Source organism: Chiloscyllium plagiosum, unplaced genomic scaffold, assembly GCF_037043375.1.
Source record: "Chiloscyllium plagiosum isolate Xiang-an unplaced genomic scaffold, Cpla_swu_hap1 HiC_scaffold_13, whole genome shotgun sequence".
Lineage (NCBI taxonomy): Eukaryota > Metazoa > Chordata > Chondrichthyes > Orectolobiformes > Hemiscylliidae > Chiloscyllium > Chiloscyllium plagiosum.
The window spans coordinates 85,740,004-85,760,708 of NW_028270151.1; the positions used below are offsets into that span (position 1 = coordinate 85,740,004).

Consider the following 20,705-nt stretch of genomic DNA (forward strand, 5'->3'; position numbering starts at 1 on the left):
TAAAAAAAAAAGTTGTAGATACAGTGAGATAGGATTAGGTGTAGTCGATTCAGCCCCTCAACTGTGTTTGACAGCTCAAATTAGATCATGTGTGACATTTAACTCCATGTAAGGAGAAACTTCTTCAGCCAGAGAGTCTATGGAATTCATTGCCACAGGAGGCTGTGGAGGCCAGATCATTGAGTATATTTAAGACCGAGATTGATATGTTTTAGATTGTCAAGGGGATCAAGGGTTATGGGGAGAAAGAAGGTGAATGGGGTTGAGAACCTTATCAGCTATGATTGAATGGCAGAGCAGACTCGATGGGCTGAATGGCCTAAGAAACCTTAAACCCCCCCCCCTCCCTGATGCATAATTTCTACATTTTAAAAGCATAAGATTTAATAGGTATAGGAAGAGTTCAGAGAACATGAAGATGAACTCGAAGATCAGCTACGATCTAATCAAATGATGGGTTGGACTCCACGGGCTGAATGGTCCCACTGCTTGGCCAATTTTGTTTTCAATGTTCTTATCTGCGAATTAGAGTAGTGAAGGGAAAAGGTGGTTGCAGGACAAGTTTGTTGCAACACTCCCATTTTATTCTGTGCATGGGTTGACCACATTCCAAAAGCAATGCTTTGAATTGAAGAATGAAATTCGCCCTTAGCAACCACTTATTTTGTTCCTTCCAATGTGCCAAACACTTAAGCTTCAAAACTTAGTGTCTCGTTCGTGACCATGAACCCTCAATGAATCAATGACCATTGATCATGCACCCGAGCGACATTGTTGATGCGTGTTCATCTTAGAAACATCTTTGCCAAAGCGCATTGTCATCCTGATGAAAACTTGCACTATTAGGAAACTATGAATAAAAGCAGCTAACGTTTCACCTTGCCGGAAGTAACTCCTCAGATCTGACTTTGAGCTAGCATTCATTTGGATGCTTAACTTTGGATTCTGTTGTGTTTATCATCGAACAGGAAGTTGAAATATTGGTGGCAGAAACGGAAACTGAAGGGCACGGCCAAAGAGAAGTCCATTCCAATTCAAAATCCATGGGAGAGGGATTATGAACAATTGGTCTATGAAGGGCTCTTTGATGAGTATCTTGAGATGGGTAAGTTGCTCCCTAAAACACTAACAGACAGTGATGGAAATCAGAGCATGGTTTATCCTGAAGTGAAGGAAGAGTTCATGGATATGAGAAATGATTTATTCTGGTAGGAAGAACATGGAAGACAATATAACATAAAGGATACAACTCTAAAATAGGTGCAGGAACAGGGCAGTTGTGTGTAAATGTGTATAATGTATGTTAAGCATATATGAAGCACTGCTTAAGTATCAACTAGAATGTTATGTCTAGTTCTGGACACCACACCTTAGGAAGAATGTGCAGACAGTAGAGAGAGTGAAAGTTCACAGAGATTGTTATAGAGCTGAGGAACTTCAGTTACTCGAGTCAGTTGGGGAATTTGGGACTGTTTTCCTCAGAGATGGGATAGTTATTTTCAAAATCAGGAAAGGTCGGGACAGTGAAACTGTTTCCCCTCATAAAATGATTAATAGAGGGCACAGATTTAAAGTAATCAGCATTAGAGACATTAGGAGAAACATCTTCACAGTCAGATCCCAGCTGACATTATTACTGGACAAGTCAGATTGCAGACAGGCATCTGGCTTGATAGATCATAACTTTATTTAGAGTCATAGAGATGTACAGCATGGAAGCAGACACTACGGTCCAACTTGTCCATGCTGACCAGATATTCTAACCTAATCTAATCCAATTTGCCAGCACTTGGCCCATATCCCTCGAAACCCTTCCTATTCATATACCCATCCAGATGCATTCCAAATGCTGTAATTGTACCAGCCTCCATCACTTCCTCTGGCAAGGCATTCCATACATATACCACCCTCTGCGTGAAAAAGTTGCCCTTTAGGTCCCTTTTAATTTTTTTCCCTCTCAACCTAAACCTATGCCCTCTAGTTCTGGATTCCCCCATCCCTGGGAAAAGACTGTTTACCCTTTCCATGCACCTAAGATTTTATAAACTCTATAAGGTTACCCCTCAGCCTCCAACACTCCAGGGAAAACAGCCCCAGCCTATTCAGCCTCCCACGATAGCTCAAATCCTCCTACCCTGGCAACATCCTTGTAAATCTTTTCTGAACCCTTTCAAGTTTCACAATATCCTTTTGATAGGAAGGAGACTAGAATTGCGCACAATATTCTAAAAGTGGCCAAACCAATGTCCTGTACAGCCACAACATGACCTTCCAACTCCTGTACTCATTACTCTGACCAATAAAGGAAAGCATACCAAACGAATTCTTCACTATCCTATCTACCTGCGACTCCACTTTCAGGGAGCTATGAACCTGCACTCCAAGGTCTCTTTGTTCAGCAACACTCCATACACGCACCACCTTCTGCGTGAAAATGTTGCCCCTTAGGTCCCTTTTAAAGATCTTAAAGTGTGAGTCCTGCTCTGATTTGCTTTTTCAAAATGCAGCACCTCACGTTTATCTAAATTAGACTTCATCTGCCACTCTTCAGCCCATCAACCCATCTGATCAAGCTCCCTTGTACTCTGAAATAAACTTCTTCGCTGTTCACTACACCTCAATTTTGGTGTCATCTGCAAACTTACTAACTATACCTCCAAAGAAAAGTAGAGGACCCAGCACCGATCCTTGTGGCACTCCACTGGTCACAGGCCTCCAGTCTGAAAGGCAACCCTCCACCACCACCCTCTGTCTTCTATCTTCAAGCCAGTTCTGTATCCAAATGGCTAGTTCTCCCTGTATTCCATGTCAGCTAACCTTGCTAACCAGTCTACCATGAGGAACCTTGTTGAGCACCTTACTGAGGTCCATGTAGATCACGTTCACCGCTCTGCCCTCCTCTTTGTTACTTCTTCAAAAAACTCAATCAAGTTAGTGAGACATGATTTCCCATGCACAAAGCCATGTTGACTATCCTAATCAGTCCTTGCCTTTCCAAATATATGTAAATCCTGTTCCTCAGGATTCCCTCCAACAATTTGCCCACCACCAATGTCAGGTTCACCGGTCTATAGTTCCCTGGCTTTCCTTACCACCTCTCTTAAACAGTAGCACCACGTTAGCCAACCTCCAGTCTTACGGCACCTCACCTGTGACTATCGATGATACAAATATCTCAGCAAGGGGCCCAGCAATCACTTCCCTAGCTTCCCACAGAGTTCCAGTGTACACCTGATCAGGTCTTGGGGCTATATCCACCTTTACCTGCAAACATCTGTCTCCAATCAACTTTTGACAGTTCTTGCCTAATGCCATCAAAATTGTCCTTCCCCCAATTTAGAACTTCAACTTTTATATCCGGTCTATCCTTTTTGCATTACTATTTTAAAACTAATAGAATTATAGTCACTGGCCCCTAAAGGCTCCCCTGCTGACACCTCAGTCACCTGCCCTGCCTTATTTCCTAAGACTAGGTCAAGTTTTGCACCTTCTCTAGTAGGTACATCCACATACTGAATCAGAAAATCGACTTATATACTCTTAACAAATTCTTCTCCATCTAAACCCTTAGCAATATAGCAGTCCCAGTCTATGTTTGGAAAGTTAAAATTCCCTACCATAACCAGCCTATTATTCTTACAAATAACTAAGATCTCCTCAAAAACTTGGGGTTTCTCAATTTTCCACTGACTATTGGAGGTTTATAATACAATCCCAATAAGGTGATCATCCCTTTCTTATTTCTCAATTCCATCCAAATAACTTCCTTGGGTGTATTTCCAGGAATATCCTCCCTAATTACAGCCCTATCAAAAACACCACTCCCCCCTCCTCTCTTGCCTCCCTTTCTGTCCTTCCTGTAGTATTTGTATCCTGGAACATTAAGTTGCCAGTCCTGCCCATCCCTGAGCCATGTTTCTGTAATTGCTATGATATCCCAGTTCCTAACCATGCCCTGAGTTCACCTGTCTTCCCTGATAGGCCTCTTGCATTGAAATAAATGCAGATTAATTTGTCAATCCTACCTTGTTCTCTGTTTTCTTCCTGCCTGCCCTGACTGTTTGACTCACGTCTTTTCCCAACTGTACCAATCTCAGATTGATCTCTTTCCTCACTATCTCTCGGGGTTCCACCCACCCACCCACCTTACTAGTTTAAAACCTGCCGAGGAGCTCTTGGAAATCTCCCTGCCTGTATATTAGTCCCCTTCCAATTTTGGTGCAATCCGTTCTTCTTGTACAGGTCACTTCTACCCCAGAAGAGATTCTAATGATCCAAAAATGCAAAGCCTTTTCCCCTGCACCAGCTCCTCAGCCACACATTCATCTGCTCTATCCTCCTATTCCTACCCTCACTAGCTGGTAGCAATCCAGATATTACTATCCTCAAGAACCTCATTTTAAAATGCCTGCCTAACTTTCTATATTGTCCCTTCAGAATCTCATCCTTTTCCCTTCCTTTGTCATTAGTTCCAATGTGTACAACGACCTCCTGCTGGTCCCTCTCCCTTTTGAAAACGTTCTGCACTCTCTCCGAGATATCCTTGATCCTGGCACCAAGGAGACAACACATTGTTCTGATTTCTTGCTGACGGCCGTAGATGCATTTGAGATTGTCAGAGTATCCAATTGGCTAAATCTCTCATGGTCCTAAAGCAACACAAATAAAAACAAATTGACTAGCCATTCACTTTATTTGTTGATAGTGCAACAAAATGGGTGCTGTCTTCTCCCGCATTACCATTGTCCTGTAGGACAAACTATGCAGACAACTTGTGAGGCAATTTAGAGGATCCAGAGGAAGTGAAAGGTGCTTTGCAAATGCAATTTGCTTCTTTAATTTCCAAGGCACATTCTAACAATGATGGTCACTGTCTCTCAATGTTCAGTCCTGCAGTTCGGATTCATCACCATCTTTGTCGCTGCATGCCCATTGGCTCCTTTGTTTGCCCTTCTCAATAATTGGGTAGAAATCCGCTTGGATGCCAACAAGTTTGTGTGTGAGTACAGGCGGCCAATTGTGGAGAGAGCTCAGGAGATCGGGATCTGGTTCAACATTCTGGAAACCATCACCATGTTTGCTATATTAAGTAACGTGAGTATCCCGGCACCTGTCTCCTTTTTTCATGATAATTGACAATGATCATACTTAGGAGAAAGTGAGGACTGCCGATGCTGGAGATCAGAATTGAAAAGGGTGGCACTGGAAAAGCACAGCAGGTCAGGCAGCATCCAGGGAGCAGGAGAGTCAACATTACAGGCATGAGCCCTTCATTAGGAATGGTCACACTTAGACTGGCTTTCAATTGCGGAATATTTTTTATTGATAAATCTAGAATTAAAAGCTCATCTCAGTAATACTGACAGTGAAGCTTAACATCCATCTGGTTCACCAATGTCATTTAGGGAAGGAAATTTGCCATCGTTAACTTGATCTCACAGTCCTTACTTCATTCGGATACATGTCCTTACTTCATTCAAAACAAAGGTGTGTATTTTCATAGGTAAGGACATTTTCTCTGCACACAAAAAGAAAAGTGCATTTTTTAATCACTCAGAAATAGAATTATGTTTATTGTCACATGTACCTAAATTACAAAAGAACAAGAGTACAGTGAAAAGTGTATAATTACACGACGCCATCTTAGGTACAAAGTACCTAGGTACAAACATAGAGAAAATAAAGAAAAAGGTTATGGCACATTATATATACATAATATAATTATAGGTTAAGAAAATAAGAAATACAGTCGGTTTTGCTATAATGCGCATTTCTTCAATGCAAATTGGGTATAACACGATTGAAGAATTTAGACCATTGTTTGTAGAACGCGAATTTTCCTTCCCTGTATTGTTTATAATGTGAATCCGGGCCCATTGGTTTAAGTGGTGCTGCTATTGTGCAATTTTCTTATAATGCGGGATCGCGAGGGGAACACAACTTTTGCATTATATCAGAACAGACTGTAAAACTAAAAAGGGCTTTATATAAGGGCTCATGGGCTTAGAGACACCTTTGGCAGCGCCTTGGCAAATCAGAGTCGACTTGTTAAACAATCAGCTCTTTTCCCTCCAATAGAAAATGGTGGTGAAATGTGGTTTCCTTGCACTTATCCTGATGAGTGCAGGATGAAAAACCATTGCAATGTATCTCCCTTTCCAGCAAGACTCCAAAACGTAAATGTCTCCCTTCAGTCTCCTCAGATGCTCCCTTTTAATTTTGTCACAAGTCTTCTTAAAATAAAATACTTTTAGCATTTATGTTTGAAACCTTCTGTCCTCTTCAACCTGCCTGTCCCCTGTTAGAGCAAGTCAGCACCTTCCTAACCCACTTTCTCACAGTCCCAGATTTGCTCCTCCCTAACCAGCATTGATAAATCAAATCCCAAAGAACATCCGTGTGGAGAGTGACTCTTAGCAACTATCCCTCTGTATCCTCCGATTTCTCTCCACCAGCTGGTGAACCTTCCTTGCCAAGTTCCAGTCTCATCCCTCCAGCCAGAGAGTTAAATGCAATGACTTCTGTTGCCCACTCCTGCACTGTTAGCTCTGGTGTCCCTTGGCGATCCATCCTTAGTCCCTGGTTATTTCTCATCTACTTGCTGCACCTGCCCCTGACCCCAACAGTGCACAGTCAGCAGCACCTCTTCTAATGCTCCCACCACTTCTGCTTGTCCAGCTTTCAGCACTGGCTAAATTGAAATTTCCTTCAGTTCAATTTTGAGAAATTGAAGCCAGTGTCTTTGGTCTCTGCAGGAAACTGCACGTGTGAGGGCTTAAAGGAGCAATCTGTGCACAGCCCACCAGCCTGGAAGAAACATTAACCACCACATAATCCCTGCCTTGAGATCTCTGCATTCCTCCAAATCTGTATTTTGTGTGTCCCTAAAGATCACCTGTTCCCATGACTGCATGTCCCTGGATCGTGTGCTCCCAGATCGCATGTTCCTGGACCATGTCTCGGGATCTCATGTACCCAGATCATGTGTCCCCAGATCTCATGTCCCCAGATCACGTGTCCCTAGATCAAGTGTCCCCAGATCGTGTGTCTGCTTGCATTGTGTGTCCCCAGGTCACATGTCTCTGGATTATATGCCCCCAGATGGTGTGTCCCTGGATCTCATGTCCCCAGGTGATGTGCCCCTAGATCACATGTCCCTGGATCACATGTCTCTGGTTGTCATTCGTGGACTATTGTCAGCTAAGCCATCAGCTCCCACATTTTCATCCCTCCCCTTTAGGACATTCCTGAAATCCCGGCTCTTTGACAAGTTTCTGCCGATGTGACATAATATTTCGCTACTTGCCTCCTTGGGCCATCTGACTGGGATGAGGGGGGGGTTCTAATATGTGTAACCAGCTGCTCAATAACAAAATCAAACTGACCGAGTGCTGAGTGCCATAGTTACATGCAACATACTCCCCTCCCACAGGCATTTTTGATTGCGTTCACCTCAGACTTTCTGCCTCGTCAATATTACCAGTATATGCACCAGAATAATCTGACTGGATACACCAACTTCACCTTGGCACATTCAACCAGCACATCCTTCAACCAGCAGAGCAATATCACATGCAGGTAAGACAAGGAAAGGGTGAGGCACCTAAAGAGAGACTATAACACAGGAACATCAAATTCAAGCTGGCTCTGAGCTGTTTCAAGAACTCCACTGGAATAAGTAACCGCTGTGCTGCTGGGGCAGAGAGTGTACTGGGTGTTACCTCAGAGGCAACAATGCAACAGGAGAGACTGGGCTTTTCTTAATCCTTTGGGAATATTCAAGGCTGAGATAGACAGATGTCTAATCAGTAAGTGGGTCAGGAAGGCTGTGAAGAAAGTAGGGTTGAGGATTTTCAGATTGGCCATGATCTCATTAAATGGTGGAGCAGATCCCGAGGGGCTGCTCCTTATGCGCTGCCTTTGGGAGATTGAAAGGCTCCATTATTGCGGGGGGGGGGGGGTGTATGAGTTGTGAGAGGACATGAAATGGCGGCTGGTGTTCAAGGTCCACGAAGGTGTGCGTGGGCTGTGGGAGGAAAGCTCATCAAATATATTTGTCCCTCCTTTCCTCAGCAAGAGACTCCAGAACTGAATTTTGATTCAAAGAAAGCTGTGCGGGAGGGGTTTCTTGACGTAAGCTCTGAAACGGGGCCTGATGGTGACCTCCAGCTCTCCAGCCTCAGACCCGGCAGGAAGCTTGGAACAACCAATTGGCAATTACCCAAATGACCAGCTAAAACCATTGGGCCATCATTTCCACCTTGCATGGCATCCTCCATCATTTCCAGTATGAGATGGCTATCTTTTACAATGTCTACCTTGCTCAGGTAATGGTCATAGTGCAGTTCCTGTTAAGACTGTAATGTAGAGGAGCACAATTAGGCCATTTGGCCCATCAAGTCTTCTCTGCTATTCGATCATGGTGCTGATAGGTTTCTCAATCCCATTCTCCCACCTTCTCCCCATGACCTTTGATGTCCTTACCAATTAAGAACCTGCTGCACAGGAGAGCCAGGCTATCAGTGGTATCGGGACCATCGGTGGAAATAGGAAGGCTGCAGAATTAGTGGAGATGAGCCCAATTGGAGACGTTCCTCAGACGGAGTCCTGGATCACCCCCTGCCCACCCGTCCCCCGATTCCTCACCTCGGTGCAGATGCCAGGATTACCGGACAACAATCCAAGTCGAATAATTGTATGACAGTGAAGCCCATAGCCATGTTATCCTCTTTACTTTCCAAACCCAGGTCCCTGGGTTTGGAACTCAGTTCCGGTTGGTCAGTCTCTCACTTTCAAACTCTGTCTACCCACTCCTACACCCCAAAGTATTTCCACAGCATCAGAATATGAGTCATTGTGGGAAACGGGCGACCGGCATTCTGACTCCCCAGCTCCTGCCCTGGACTATTTTCCCAGATGTGGGATTTGGACTTGTGGTGGTGTAGACACTTACATGACCATAAGGACCACTTGAGACCAATTTGAAGGGAGCCAACAGGTAATTCCTAGAGGGGACGGAGGACAGTTTAGATGCTGGACTTGGCCCCCAGGGGGCAGACCTGATGAGGCGGCTTTAAGGCCTGCTTTGCTCCTCCCACCACAACACCCCCAGCTCCCACCCCCCCGGCCACCTGAGTTCTGCGAAGTGCTGCTCCAAAGGGGACAAACCCCACCCCCACACCCTCCACAATTGCCCCCCACATCTGCAAACATCCTATTTTATTTCGCATTTTGGAAAGTTTGAGAGAGGGAGGCTCCAATTTGAAGCACTCTCACACACACGCATACCTACCCTGACAACCTGCTGCCTCTGCTGCTGCTGCTGGGTGGTGAACATACAAGTTAGAAGCAGCAGTTAGCCATGTTTCCCCTCCCCTGTTCTGGTAGCAATTGCAGGTTTGGAAGGTGTTGTCTAAGAACCCTTGGTGAGTTGCTGCCATGCATCTTGTAGATGGCCCACTCTGTGTTGATGGGGGAGGGAGTGAATATTGAAGGTGGTGGATGTGGTGCTAATCAAGCAGGTTGCTTTGTCCTGAATGATATCGAGCTTCTAGAGTGTTGTTGGAAGTGCACTCAATCAGGCAATTGGGGCATATTCCATCACGCTCCTGACTGGTGCCTTGTGGATGGTGTCTCCTGGCACAAGGGGAACACAGAAATAATGCAGTTGACTCTTCACCCAAAGTAGTTGGCAACCCATAATGTGTGTGTGCTTGCTGATTTACAGGTACAGAGATTTCAGGGATCCCAGTGGCGAGTTTAGTCTGACATACTGGAAACTATTGGCAATTCGTCTGGCGTTTGTCTTTGTGTTTGAGGTGAGTTGGTTCGATTGTATCACGTGGGGAATGTAATTGATGTTCTGAACAAGGCCATCGATCTGTGATACCAGTCAGACATGGAGGAGCTCTTTGGAGATGTACATTTAGGAACTGACACCTACATGTTTCAGACAGCACAGACCCTGCAGTCAGACGATCAGTTTTACTCTTAAAGGTTTAATCTGATCCACAAAAGGGAATGGAAAGGAAAGAGTGTTTACATTCAAAGAGCCACAGTGGTAAAAAATGAGGTTATTTGGCTCATTGACTCTATGCTGACTCTCTGCGGAACAATCCAGTTTCATTTCCCTGCTCACTCCCCTTGGCCCTGCAAGTTTATTTCCCTCAAATGCCTGTCCAAATTCCTTTAAAGATAATACTTTTCCTCTGTCTCCATCTACCTCACATTTCCCCCACATTTCTTACCCAAAACATTAAATCTGTGTCTCCGTCAGCCAATGGGAACCATTTTCTTTGTTGACCTTATTCAAGCTTGTCGTAACATTTCAATAAGATCCCTGATGAATCTCATTGATCCAAGGAAATCAAGCCCAGCTTTTGCAAACTTACCATTTAGCTAAAACTGCCCTTTTGCACCAATTCTGGTTAATTTCCTCTATATTCTCCCAAAGATTTTCTTATACATCCTTCTAGAAGTGAGGTGACCAAGGTAACACAGTGGCTCAGTGGTAGCACTGATGCCTTACAGCGCCAAAGACCTGGGTTTAATTCCACCCTCGATGACTGACTGTCTATGTGGAGTTTGCGCGTTCTCCCTGTGTCTGATGGATTTCTCCTGGGTGCCCTGGTTTCCTCCTACAGTCCAAAGATGAGCAGGCTAGGTGGATTAGCCAGAGTAAATGTAGGGTTACAGGGATAGTGTAGGCAGGGACAGGGGTGGTGTGGTGGGTCTGTTTGAAATGCTCTTCGGAGGGTCGGTGTGCACTCAATGGGCTAAATGGCCTGCTTCCACACTGTAGGGATTCTTTGGTGATATTCTAGCTGTGGCCTGATTAGTTGTCAGGTCTCAATACTTTGTCTGTGTTTCATTACCTTCATGTCACTATAGTAGGTGAGCTCAGTGTGAATAGAGACCCCATGGTTTGTGTCAATCATGGCTCAGTGATTTGTACTGTCACCTCTGAACTGCAGGGACCCAGGTTAAAATCTGTCGGACTTGAGCACATGAGCTACAGCTGACAATCCAGAGAACACTGCATTGGCTTTCAGATTAGATCAGATGATAAACTTCAGCTGGTTGTAAAGGACCCCATTGCAGTATTTCACAGACAAGTAGGGGAGCTGTCCTTAGTACCAGTGGCCAGTATCTATTCCTTAATCAGCATCATTGAAACAGGTTATCTATGTTGGTAATAATGTTAACTGTTAATGGAGTATGGATGATAACCAGGATGCTGACACAGGCAGAAATACATCAGTGATTGGAGCTGTATAACTGTGTGTAGTTCTGGTCCCCACACTCTAGGAAGGATGTAATTGCCCTAGAGGGGATGGCGAGAAGATGCACCAAGTTATTGCCTGGCCTGGAGTGATTCAGCTCTGAAGGGAGACTAGATTGGCTCAGGTTGTTGTCCTTCGAGCACAGAAAGCTGAGGGGGACCTGATTGAGGAGTAGAAAGTTATGAGGAAGTATTGATAGGTTAGATAAGGAGGTTTTTTTTTCTTCCTTAGTAGAGGGGTCAATAACTAGAGGGGCTGTTTCAAAGTAAGAGGCAGGAGGGCATCTGAGGAAAAGCATCTTTTCACATAGAAGATAATGGGTATCTGGAACTCACAGCCTGAAAAGGTAGTAAAGACAGGAATTTTCAATACCTTTAAGAACTATTTAGATTAGCATTTGAAACAGCAAAGCATACAAGGCTACAAGTGCTGCAAAAGAGAGGCAGGAGCTATGAACCTGCACTCCAAGGTCTCTTTGTTCAGCAACACTCCCTAGGACCTTACCATTAAGGGTATAAGTCCTGCAAAGATTAGCTTTCTCAAAATGCAGCACTTCGCATTTATCTAAATTAAACTCCATCTGTCACTTTTCAGCCCATTGGCCCATCTGATCAAGATCCAATTGAAATCTGAGGTAACCCTCTTCGCTGTCCACTACACCTTCAATTTTGGTGTCATCTGCAAACTTACTAATTACACCTCTTATGCTCGCATCCAAATCATTTATATAAATGACAAAAAGTAGTAGATCCAGCACCGATCCTTGTGGCAGTCCACTGGTCACAGGCCTCCAGTCTGAAAAGCAACCCTCCACCACCACCTTTGAGCCAGTTCTGTATCCAAATGCCTAGTTCTCCCTGTATTCCATGAGATCTAACCTTGGTAACCAGTCTCCCATGGGGAACCTTGTCGAACGCCTTACTGAAGTCCATATAGATCACATCTACCACTCTACCCTCATCAATCCTCTTTGTTACTTCCTCAAAAAACTCAATCAAGTTTGTGAGACATGATTTCCCATGCACAAAGTCATATTGACTATCCTTAATCAGTCCTTGCCTTTCCAAATACATGTTCATTCTTTCCCTCAGGATTCCCTCCAACAACTTGCCCAGCACTGACATCAGGCTCACTGGTCTATAGTTCCCTGGCTTGTCCTTACCACCTTTCTTAAACAGTGGCATCACGTTAGCCAACCTCCATTCTTCTGGCACCTCACCTGTGACTATCGAAGATACAAATATCTCAGCAAGGGGCCCAGCAATCACTTCTCTAGCTTCCCACAGAGTTCTAGGGTACACCTGATCAGGTCGTGGGGATGTATCCACTTTTATGTGACTGGAAGAATGATCCTGATGTTGAGGAAGTCCAGAACTAGGGGTCACAGTCTAAGGATAAGGAGTAAGCCATTCAGGACTGAGTCTCATCACTCAGAGAGTTGTGAACCTGTGGAATTCTCTCCCACAGAAAGCTCTTGGGACCAGTTCGTTAGATACATTTGAGAGGGCGCTTGATGTGACTCTTGTGCCACTAAAGGGAATCATGGAGAGAAAGACGGAGTGGGATACTGAAATTGCATGATCAGTCATGATCATATTCAATGGTGGTGCAGGGTCAAAGGGCAAACTGGCCTACTCCTGCACCTATTTTCTATGTTTCTATAACAGAACCACCCACACACCCACAAATCACAAATGTCAATTGCTGCCTTGAAGAGGTTCATGCTATTTGGTGAAGCTAACATGGGTTCATCAATCAAGACGGCTTTCAACTGCTCAAAAGATTCCTGGCATTCTCCTAGCCACACTACCTTGGCTTTCTTTTGGATAAACCTAACAGTGGAGCATCTATAGAGCTGAAATGTGATACATACAACTAAAACTACACCTCCCCAAGATTCTCTTTAACTCTATTTGCCAAAACTACCTCATGTCCCCTTTCTGCCCTCCTGATTTTCCTCATAAGTATACTCCTACTGCCTTTATACTCTTCTAATGATTCACTTGATATCTGCTGTCTATACCTGACATATGCTTCCTTCTTTTTCTTAACTAAAACTCAATTTCTCTACTCATCCAGCATTCCCTACACCTACCAGCCTTTCCTTTCACCTTAACAGTAATATACTGTCTCTGGATTCTCATAATCTCATTTCTGAAGGCTTCCCATTTTCCAGCCGTCCCTTTACCAGCGGACATCTGCCCCCAAGCAACTTTTGAAAGTTCTTGACCAGTACCATCAAAATTGGCCTTCCTCCAATTTAGAACTTCAAGTGTTAGATCCAGTCTATCCTTTTCCATCATTATTTTAAAACTAATAGAATTATGGTCGCTGGCCCCAAAGTGCTCTCCCACTGATACCTCAGTCACCTGCCCTGCCTTATTTCCCAAGAGTAGGTCAAGTTTTGCACCTTCTCTAGTAGATACATCCACATATTGAATCAGAAAATTGTCTTGTACATAATTAACAAATTCCTCTCCATCTAAACCTTTAACACTACAGCAGTCCCAGTCTATGTTTGGAAAGTTAAAATCCCTTACCCTAACCACCCTATTATTCTTACAGATAACTGAAATCTCCTGACAAATTTGTTTCTCAATTTCATGCTGACTATTGGGGGGGGAGGGGAATCTATAATACAATCCCAATAAGGTGATCATCCGATCATCCTTTTCCTATTTCTCAGTTCAATCCAAATAACTTCCCTGGATGTATTTCCAGGAATATCCTCTCTAATTACAGCCTTAATGCTATCCCTTATCAAAAACACCACTCCCCCCGCCCTCTTGCCTCCCTTTCTATCCTTCCTGTAGCATTTGTATCCTTGAACATTAAGCTGCCAGTCCTGCCCATCCCTGAGCCATGTTTCTGTAATTGCTATAATATCCCAGTCCCATATTTCTAACCATGCCCTGAGTTCATCTGCCTTCCCTGTTAGGCCCCTTGCATTGAAATAAATGCAGTTTAATCTATCAGTCCTACCTTGTTCCTGCTTTGTTCCTGTCTGCCCTGACTATTTAACTCGTTCCTTTTCCCAAATCTACCAGTCTCAGATTGATCTCTTTCCTCGCTATTTCCCTGGGTCCCACTCACCACCCCAGTCCCCACACCCCCACCAGACCCCCCACCTCCCCTCCCACCCCCCCCATCCCCCCAGCTTGCTAGTTTATATCTTCCCAACAGCTCGTGCAAATCTCCCTGCCAGTATATTACTCCCCTTCCAATTGAGGTGTAACCTGTCCTTCTTATACAGGTCACTTCTACCCCAGAAGAGATTCCAATGATCCAGTGAACCCTTCTCCCTTGCACCAGGTCCTCAGCCACACATTTATCTGCTCTATCCTCCTATTCCTTACCTCACATAATTTCTAGGAAGCCTCGTTTTTTTTTTAAAAAAGTTCCAATATCCATCATAGCCTTTTGATAACCTCTTTTAAAGAAATCAATCCAGTTATTTCCACAAAACCTTGAAATAAATTCATTTTTCTGCCATCCTTCAAAACATACGTCCCCCAAAAATATTAGAAATGAGGCATCTTCATAACAATTCTACAGAGAATGCTGGAGAAACTCAGCAGGTCCTCTAGCACCTGTGGAGAGAGAATGTTTTGAGTCCGAAAATGACTGTTCCTTTTGAAACATAATACTGGACATGAAACATTAACTCTGTGTCTCTCTCCAAAGATGCTGCCAGACCTGCTGAGTTTCTCCATCATTTTCTGTTTTTATTTCAGATCTCCAGCATCCACAGTATTTTGCTTAAGGGTTAGCCAGGTAGTCTCATTGGGAGATGCTGGCTGAGGAATAAGCAATGCTCAGCACATCAGGAGAATTCCAGCTTTTTAATAAAAGTGGACAAAGCTGAGAGATTCTTCATATCAGTTTAAATAGGGAGACTAGCTAATTTGGTTTAACATGCCAGCCGACAGTAAGCACCTCCAACAGTACTGCATCCCACTGCATACCCAGGTCCTGTCCTGGCATTTGAACTCCTGCCCTTTATGACTGAGAAGCAAAAATGCAATGATGCCTTCTCCTATTCCACTGCAATCATGCACTCTTCTGATTTTAATCACACCTTCACATTCTCACACACTGGAATCACTCAGCCAATCCAATCTTCCTTTCTACATCACCCACACTGTTCATTTCGATATTCCTATTCAGCTCCTCACATTCACTAATATTCCTCATTTCCAGCACCTGTCCAATTTCTGTTAAATTTATTGTTCTGCATGACAGTTTCTGGCAGAGATTCTAGATATTTAACTAACACGAGCTTGTCAAGAATATTTCACCTACCATCTATTAATTCAGTGCGATTGCCAGTTTGTCCACTCCACTCCATACTTTTATATCAGCTCTCAAGTCCTGATCATTTTTATGCACAGAACAAAACAAATGAGCAGCCCCTTTTAATGAATACACCTCCTTTTCAGTTTGACTTTCAGCCATCTCCATCCATGTGGTAGGCAACAGGGGAAACACCATTCCCCTCTGAGAATGAATTCCAGGCTCCAATCTTTGGAGGACAATGGGATGTTCTGATCATGAGCAGCCAATAAGGTTGTATCTGATGAGACAGGATGTTGAAGAATTGCCCTCCATTGACTAGGCTTTAATGATTGACATGACCTTCCAACTCCTGTACTCAATACTCTGACCAATAAAAGAAAGCATACCAAAATGCCTTCTTCACTATCCTATCTACCTGCAACTCCACTTTCAAGGAGCTATGAACCTGCACTCCAAGGTCTCTTTGTTCAGCAACACTCCCCAGGACCTTACCATTAAATGTATAAGTCCTGTTAAGATTTGCTTTCCCAAAATGCAGCATTTCGCATTTACCTGAATTAAACTCCATCTGCCACTTCTCAGCCCATTGGCCCATCTGGTCCAGATCCTGTTGTAATCAGAGGTAACCCTCTTCGCTGTCCACTACACCTCCAATTTTGGTGTCATCTGCAAATTTATTAACTGTACCTCTTATGCTCGCATCCAAATCATTTATGTAAATGACAAAACGTAGAGGGCCCAGCACCGATCCTTGTGGCATTCCACTGGTCACAGGCCTCCAGTCTGAAAAGCAACCCTCCACCACCACCCTCCGTCTTCTACCTTTGAGCCAGTTCTGTATCCAAATGGCTAGTACTCCCTGTATTCCATGGGATCTAACCTTGCTAATCAGTCTCCCATGGAGAACCTAATCGAACACCTTACTGAAGTCCATATAGATCACATCTACTGCTCTGCCCTCATCAATCTTCTTTGTTACTTTTTCAAAAAACTCAATCAAGTTTGTGAGACATGATTTCCCACGCACAAAGCCATGTTGACTATCCCGAATCAGTCCTTGCCTTTCCAAATACATGTACATCCTGTCCCTCAGGATTCCCTCCAACAACTTGCCCACCACCGAGGTCAGGCTCACCGGTCTATAGTTCCCTAGTTGTCTTTACCGCCTTTCTTAAACAGTGGCACCATGTTTGCCAACCTCCAGTCTTCTGGAACCTCACCTGTGACTATCGATGATGCAAATATCTCAGCAAGAGGCACAGCAATCACTTCTCTAGCTTCCCACAGAGTTTTCAGGTACACATGATCAGGTCCTGGGGATTTATCCACCTTTAACCGTTTCAAGACATCCAGCACTTCCTCCTCTGTAATCTGGACATTTTGCAAGATGTCACCATCTATTTCCCTACACTCTATATCTTCCATATCCTTTTCCACAGTAAATACTGATGCAAAATATTCATTTAGTATCTTCCCCATTTTCTGTGGCTCCACACAAAGGCTGCCTTGCTGATCTTTGAGAGACCCTATTCTCTCCCTAGTTACCCTTTTGTCCTTAATATAGTGTAAAAACCCTTTGGATTCTCCTTAATTCTATTTGCCAATGCTATCTCATGTCCCCTTTTTGCCCTTCTGATTTCCCTCTAAAGTATACTCCTACTTTCTTTATACTCTTCTAAGGATTCACTCGATCTATTCTGTCTATACCTGACATATGCTTCCTTCTTTTTCTTAACCAAGCCCTCAATTTCTTTAGTCATCCAGCATTCCCTATACCTATCAGCCTTCCCTTTCGCCCTGACAGGAATATACTTTCTCTGGATTCTGGTTATCTCATTTCTGAAGACTTCCCATTTCCCAGCCATCCCTTTACCTGCAAACATCTGCCTCCAATCAGCTTTCGAAAGATTTTGCCTAATATCGTCAAAATTGGCCTTTCTCCAATTTAGAACTTCACCTTTTAGATCTGGTCTATCCTTTTCCATCACTATTTTAAAACAAATAGAATTATGGTCACTGGCCCCAAAGTGCTCCCCACTGACACCTCACTCACCTGCCCTGCCTTATTTCCCAAGAGAAGGTGAAGTTTTGCACCTTCTCTAGTAGATGCATTCACATACAGAATCAGAAAATTGTCTTGTACACACTTAAGAAATTCCTCTCTATCTAAACCTTTAACACTATGGCTGTCCCAGTCGATGTTTGGAAAGTTAAAATCCCCGACCATAACTACCCTATTATTCTTACAGATAGCTGAGATCTCCTTACAAGTTTGTTTCTCAATTTCCCTCTGACTATTGGGGGGTCTATAATAACAATCCCAATAAGATGATCATCCCTTTCTTACTTCTCAGTTCCACCCAAATAACTTCCCTGGATGTATTTCCGGGAAAATATAAGTGAAATTCATATTGATTGCTGCACACGGGGTGATAGTGAAATATCAGCCTTTTAAACACCCTGCTCAAGATCAATGGACAAAGAGTGAAACCAGAACCTGACTCAATGTAGAATTGGATCAGACATGGAGCAAAATGGGATCAGGCATGGAGTTAAACATGATTAGAAACTCACAAACATAAATTCCATACAATTTAACACACAAACGTTTTATTGGGTAATCATAAGTGCTTAATCTATTAAGTTTGAATGTAATATTGAGAGGTTAAGTGTGACCTTTTCAGCAACATCTAGACACTTTGCTGTTATCCAGTGAAAGCACTGCTCGCACTTAAACTCCCTCCTTTCTTATCTCTCTGGCAGCATGTGGTATTCTTCATTGTGCGGCTGATTGACTTGCTGGTCCCAGACATCCCTGAATCTGTGGAAATTAAAGTGAAGAGGGAGCGCTACTTGGCAAAGCAAGCTCTGGCTGAGAACCAGGTAATTGTACAGAGGAATCAGTGCAATATGCAGGAGATGGGTCTGTTGGTTTGATTAGGAATATCATTGACTGCAATGTCACTCTCTGCAAATGAAGGCATGCATAATTCAGTCGTGAAATCTGACAAGAACACCTGATGGCGCCAGAAATGGCGACTTTGTACACTTTTCGTTGTACGCATGTATCTCTGTACTTGAGTGCATCTGACCATGAATCTAATTCTAATTCGTGAAACCATTCTATGTGATTGAGGCAGTAGGGGTAGCTGTTATACCTTGATGGAGAGTCATGATGATAAACTGTTAAAGAGCTGACAGAGGTTTGGGGATCATAAATGGAGTTGGGACAATCGTAGAGACATCAGTCTTACCACAGGGCCAGGTTAAAGGGCAAAAAGGGGGACCGAGAAATGGTAAGGAGTGACTGTGAATCCCTACAGTGTGGAAACAGGCCATTCAGCCCAACAAGTCTACACCAACCCTCCAAAGAGTAACCACCCCGACCCATTCCCCCTACCCTATATTTACCCCTGACTAATGCACCTAACCTACACATCCCTGAATGCTATGGGCAATTTAGCATGGCCAATTCATCTAATCTGCTCATCTTTGGATTGCAGGAAGAAACCAGAGCACCCAAAGCAAACCCACACAGACACAGGGAGTTTGTGCAAACTCTACACAGACAGTTGCCCAAGCCTGGAATTGAACCCAGGTCCCTGGCGCTGTGAGGTAGCGGTGCTAACCACTGAGTTATCCTGCCACTCTACAGGAGAATGGTGGCATTGTAATAATGTCAGTCAATTAATAATCGTGAGGCACAACTGAGTGTTTGTGGGTCTTGGGTTCAAATAGAATAATAGGTAGAGAAATTTAAATTCAGTTGGTTGTAAACCTAGAATTGGAAGCTAATCCTAGTAATCGTGACTCAGGAAGCAATAACCAACTGTTGTAATAAACCATGTGGTTCACTGATGTCCTTTAGGGGCTTTCCTACCTGGTCTGACCGATACTTAACTTCAGCCCCAAAACAATGTGGCAGGTTTGTAACTGCCCTCTGAAATTGTCTAGTAAGCCACTCAGTTCAAGAGTAGTTAGGGATAGCCAATAATTACTACCCATTTCCCACAGAAAACACTTTAACAATTTGTTGTAAATAATCTGGGAGTAACTTCAGTGTAATATTTAGTACAGTTTTTAAAAAATAATTTGCATACTTTCCTTTTTTAGTAGTAACTATATCGGAGTTGGGGCTATAGGTCTGTGTGGTGTGTTTGGAAGACACTAAGATGGAGGAATAGAAGTAAGCCATTCAGCCCATTGAATTGCTCCACCATTCAGTGAGATCATGGCTGACTTGATAATTCTCAACTCCACTATTCTGCCTTTCCCCTTGATTCCCTTACTGATTAAATGTTTATCTCAACCTCGAAAATACTCAGCGATCCAATCTTGACACCCCTCTGTAGTAAAGAATTCCATACATTCAGTCCGCTCTGAGAGAACAAAAAGTGTTCCTCACCTCTGTCTTAAGTGGGCGACCCCTTACTCTGAGTCAGGAACTTGGGGGTTAGGAGTGGGAATAGGCAATTCAGCCCTTCATGCCCGCTCCACCATTTAACGTGATCATGGCTGATCTTATCCTGGTCTCAACAGCACGTACCTGCCTACTCCCCCTAGCCCTTTATCCCGCTTTTCATCAGGAGCATAACTATTTCACTTTTCTATTTCAATTTTTCATTTTATACATTAGATGAAGAAACTGAGGGTATTCTGGTTAAGTTTGCAGATGATACAAAGGTAGGTAGAGGGACAGGTAGCATTGAGGAGGTGGGGAGGCTGCAGAAGGCTTTGGACAGGTTAGGAGAGCGGGCAAAGAAGTGGCAGATGGAATACAGCATGGGAAAGTGTGAGGTCATGCACTTTGGTAGGAAGAATAGAGGCATAGACTATTTTCTAAATGGGGATAGAATTCAGAAATCTGAAGTGCAAAGAGAGTTAGGAATTCTAGTCCAGGATTCTCTCAAGATAAGCTTGCAGGTTGAGTCGAAGTTAGGAAGGCGAATGCAACGTTGGCATTTATTTTGAGAGTACTTAAATATAAAAGCTGGGATGTACTTCTGAGGCTCCATAAGACTCTGGTCAGACCACATTTGGAATATTGTTTTGGGCTCCATATCTCAGGAAGGATGTACTGACCCTGGAGTGTGTTCAGAGGAGGTTCATGAAAATAGTCCCAGGAAC

The 20,705-nt window shown here is 43.7% G+C and overlaps 1 protein-coding gene across 5 annotated transcripts in view; it reads left to right on the forward strand.

Moving 5' to 3' along the window:
• The window catches only part of LOC122555703 (anoctamin-7-like), a 98,706-nt gene that overhangs the window by 73,806 nt on the left and 4,195 nt on the right, over positions 1-20,705 (forward strand). For 4 of the 5 annotated variants that reach the window (XM_043701740.2, XM_043701741.2, XM_087993865.1 and 1 more), the window contains 5 exons: positions 969-1,105; positions 4,889-5,094; positions 7,433-7,578; positions 9,728-9,818; positions 18,342-18,461. In XM_043701740.2, coding sequence (XP_043557675.2) covers positions 969-1,105; positions 4,889-5,094; positions 7,433-7,578; positions 9,728-9,818; positions 18,342-18,461 — 700 coding nt within the window. Of the gene's footprint in view, positions 1-968; positions 1,106-4,888; positions 5,095-7,432; positions 7,579-9,727; positions 9,819-18,341; positions 18,462-20,705 lie in introns of those variants that run through there. The other variant, XR_015759234.1, reaches the window with a different exon arrangement.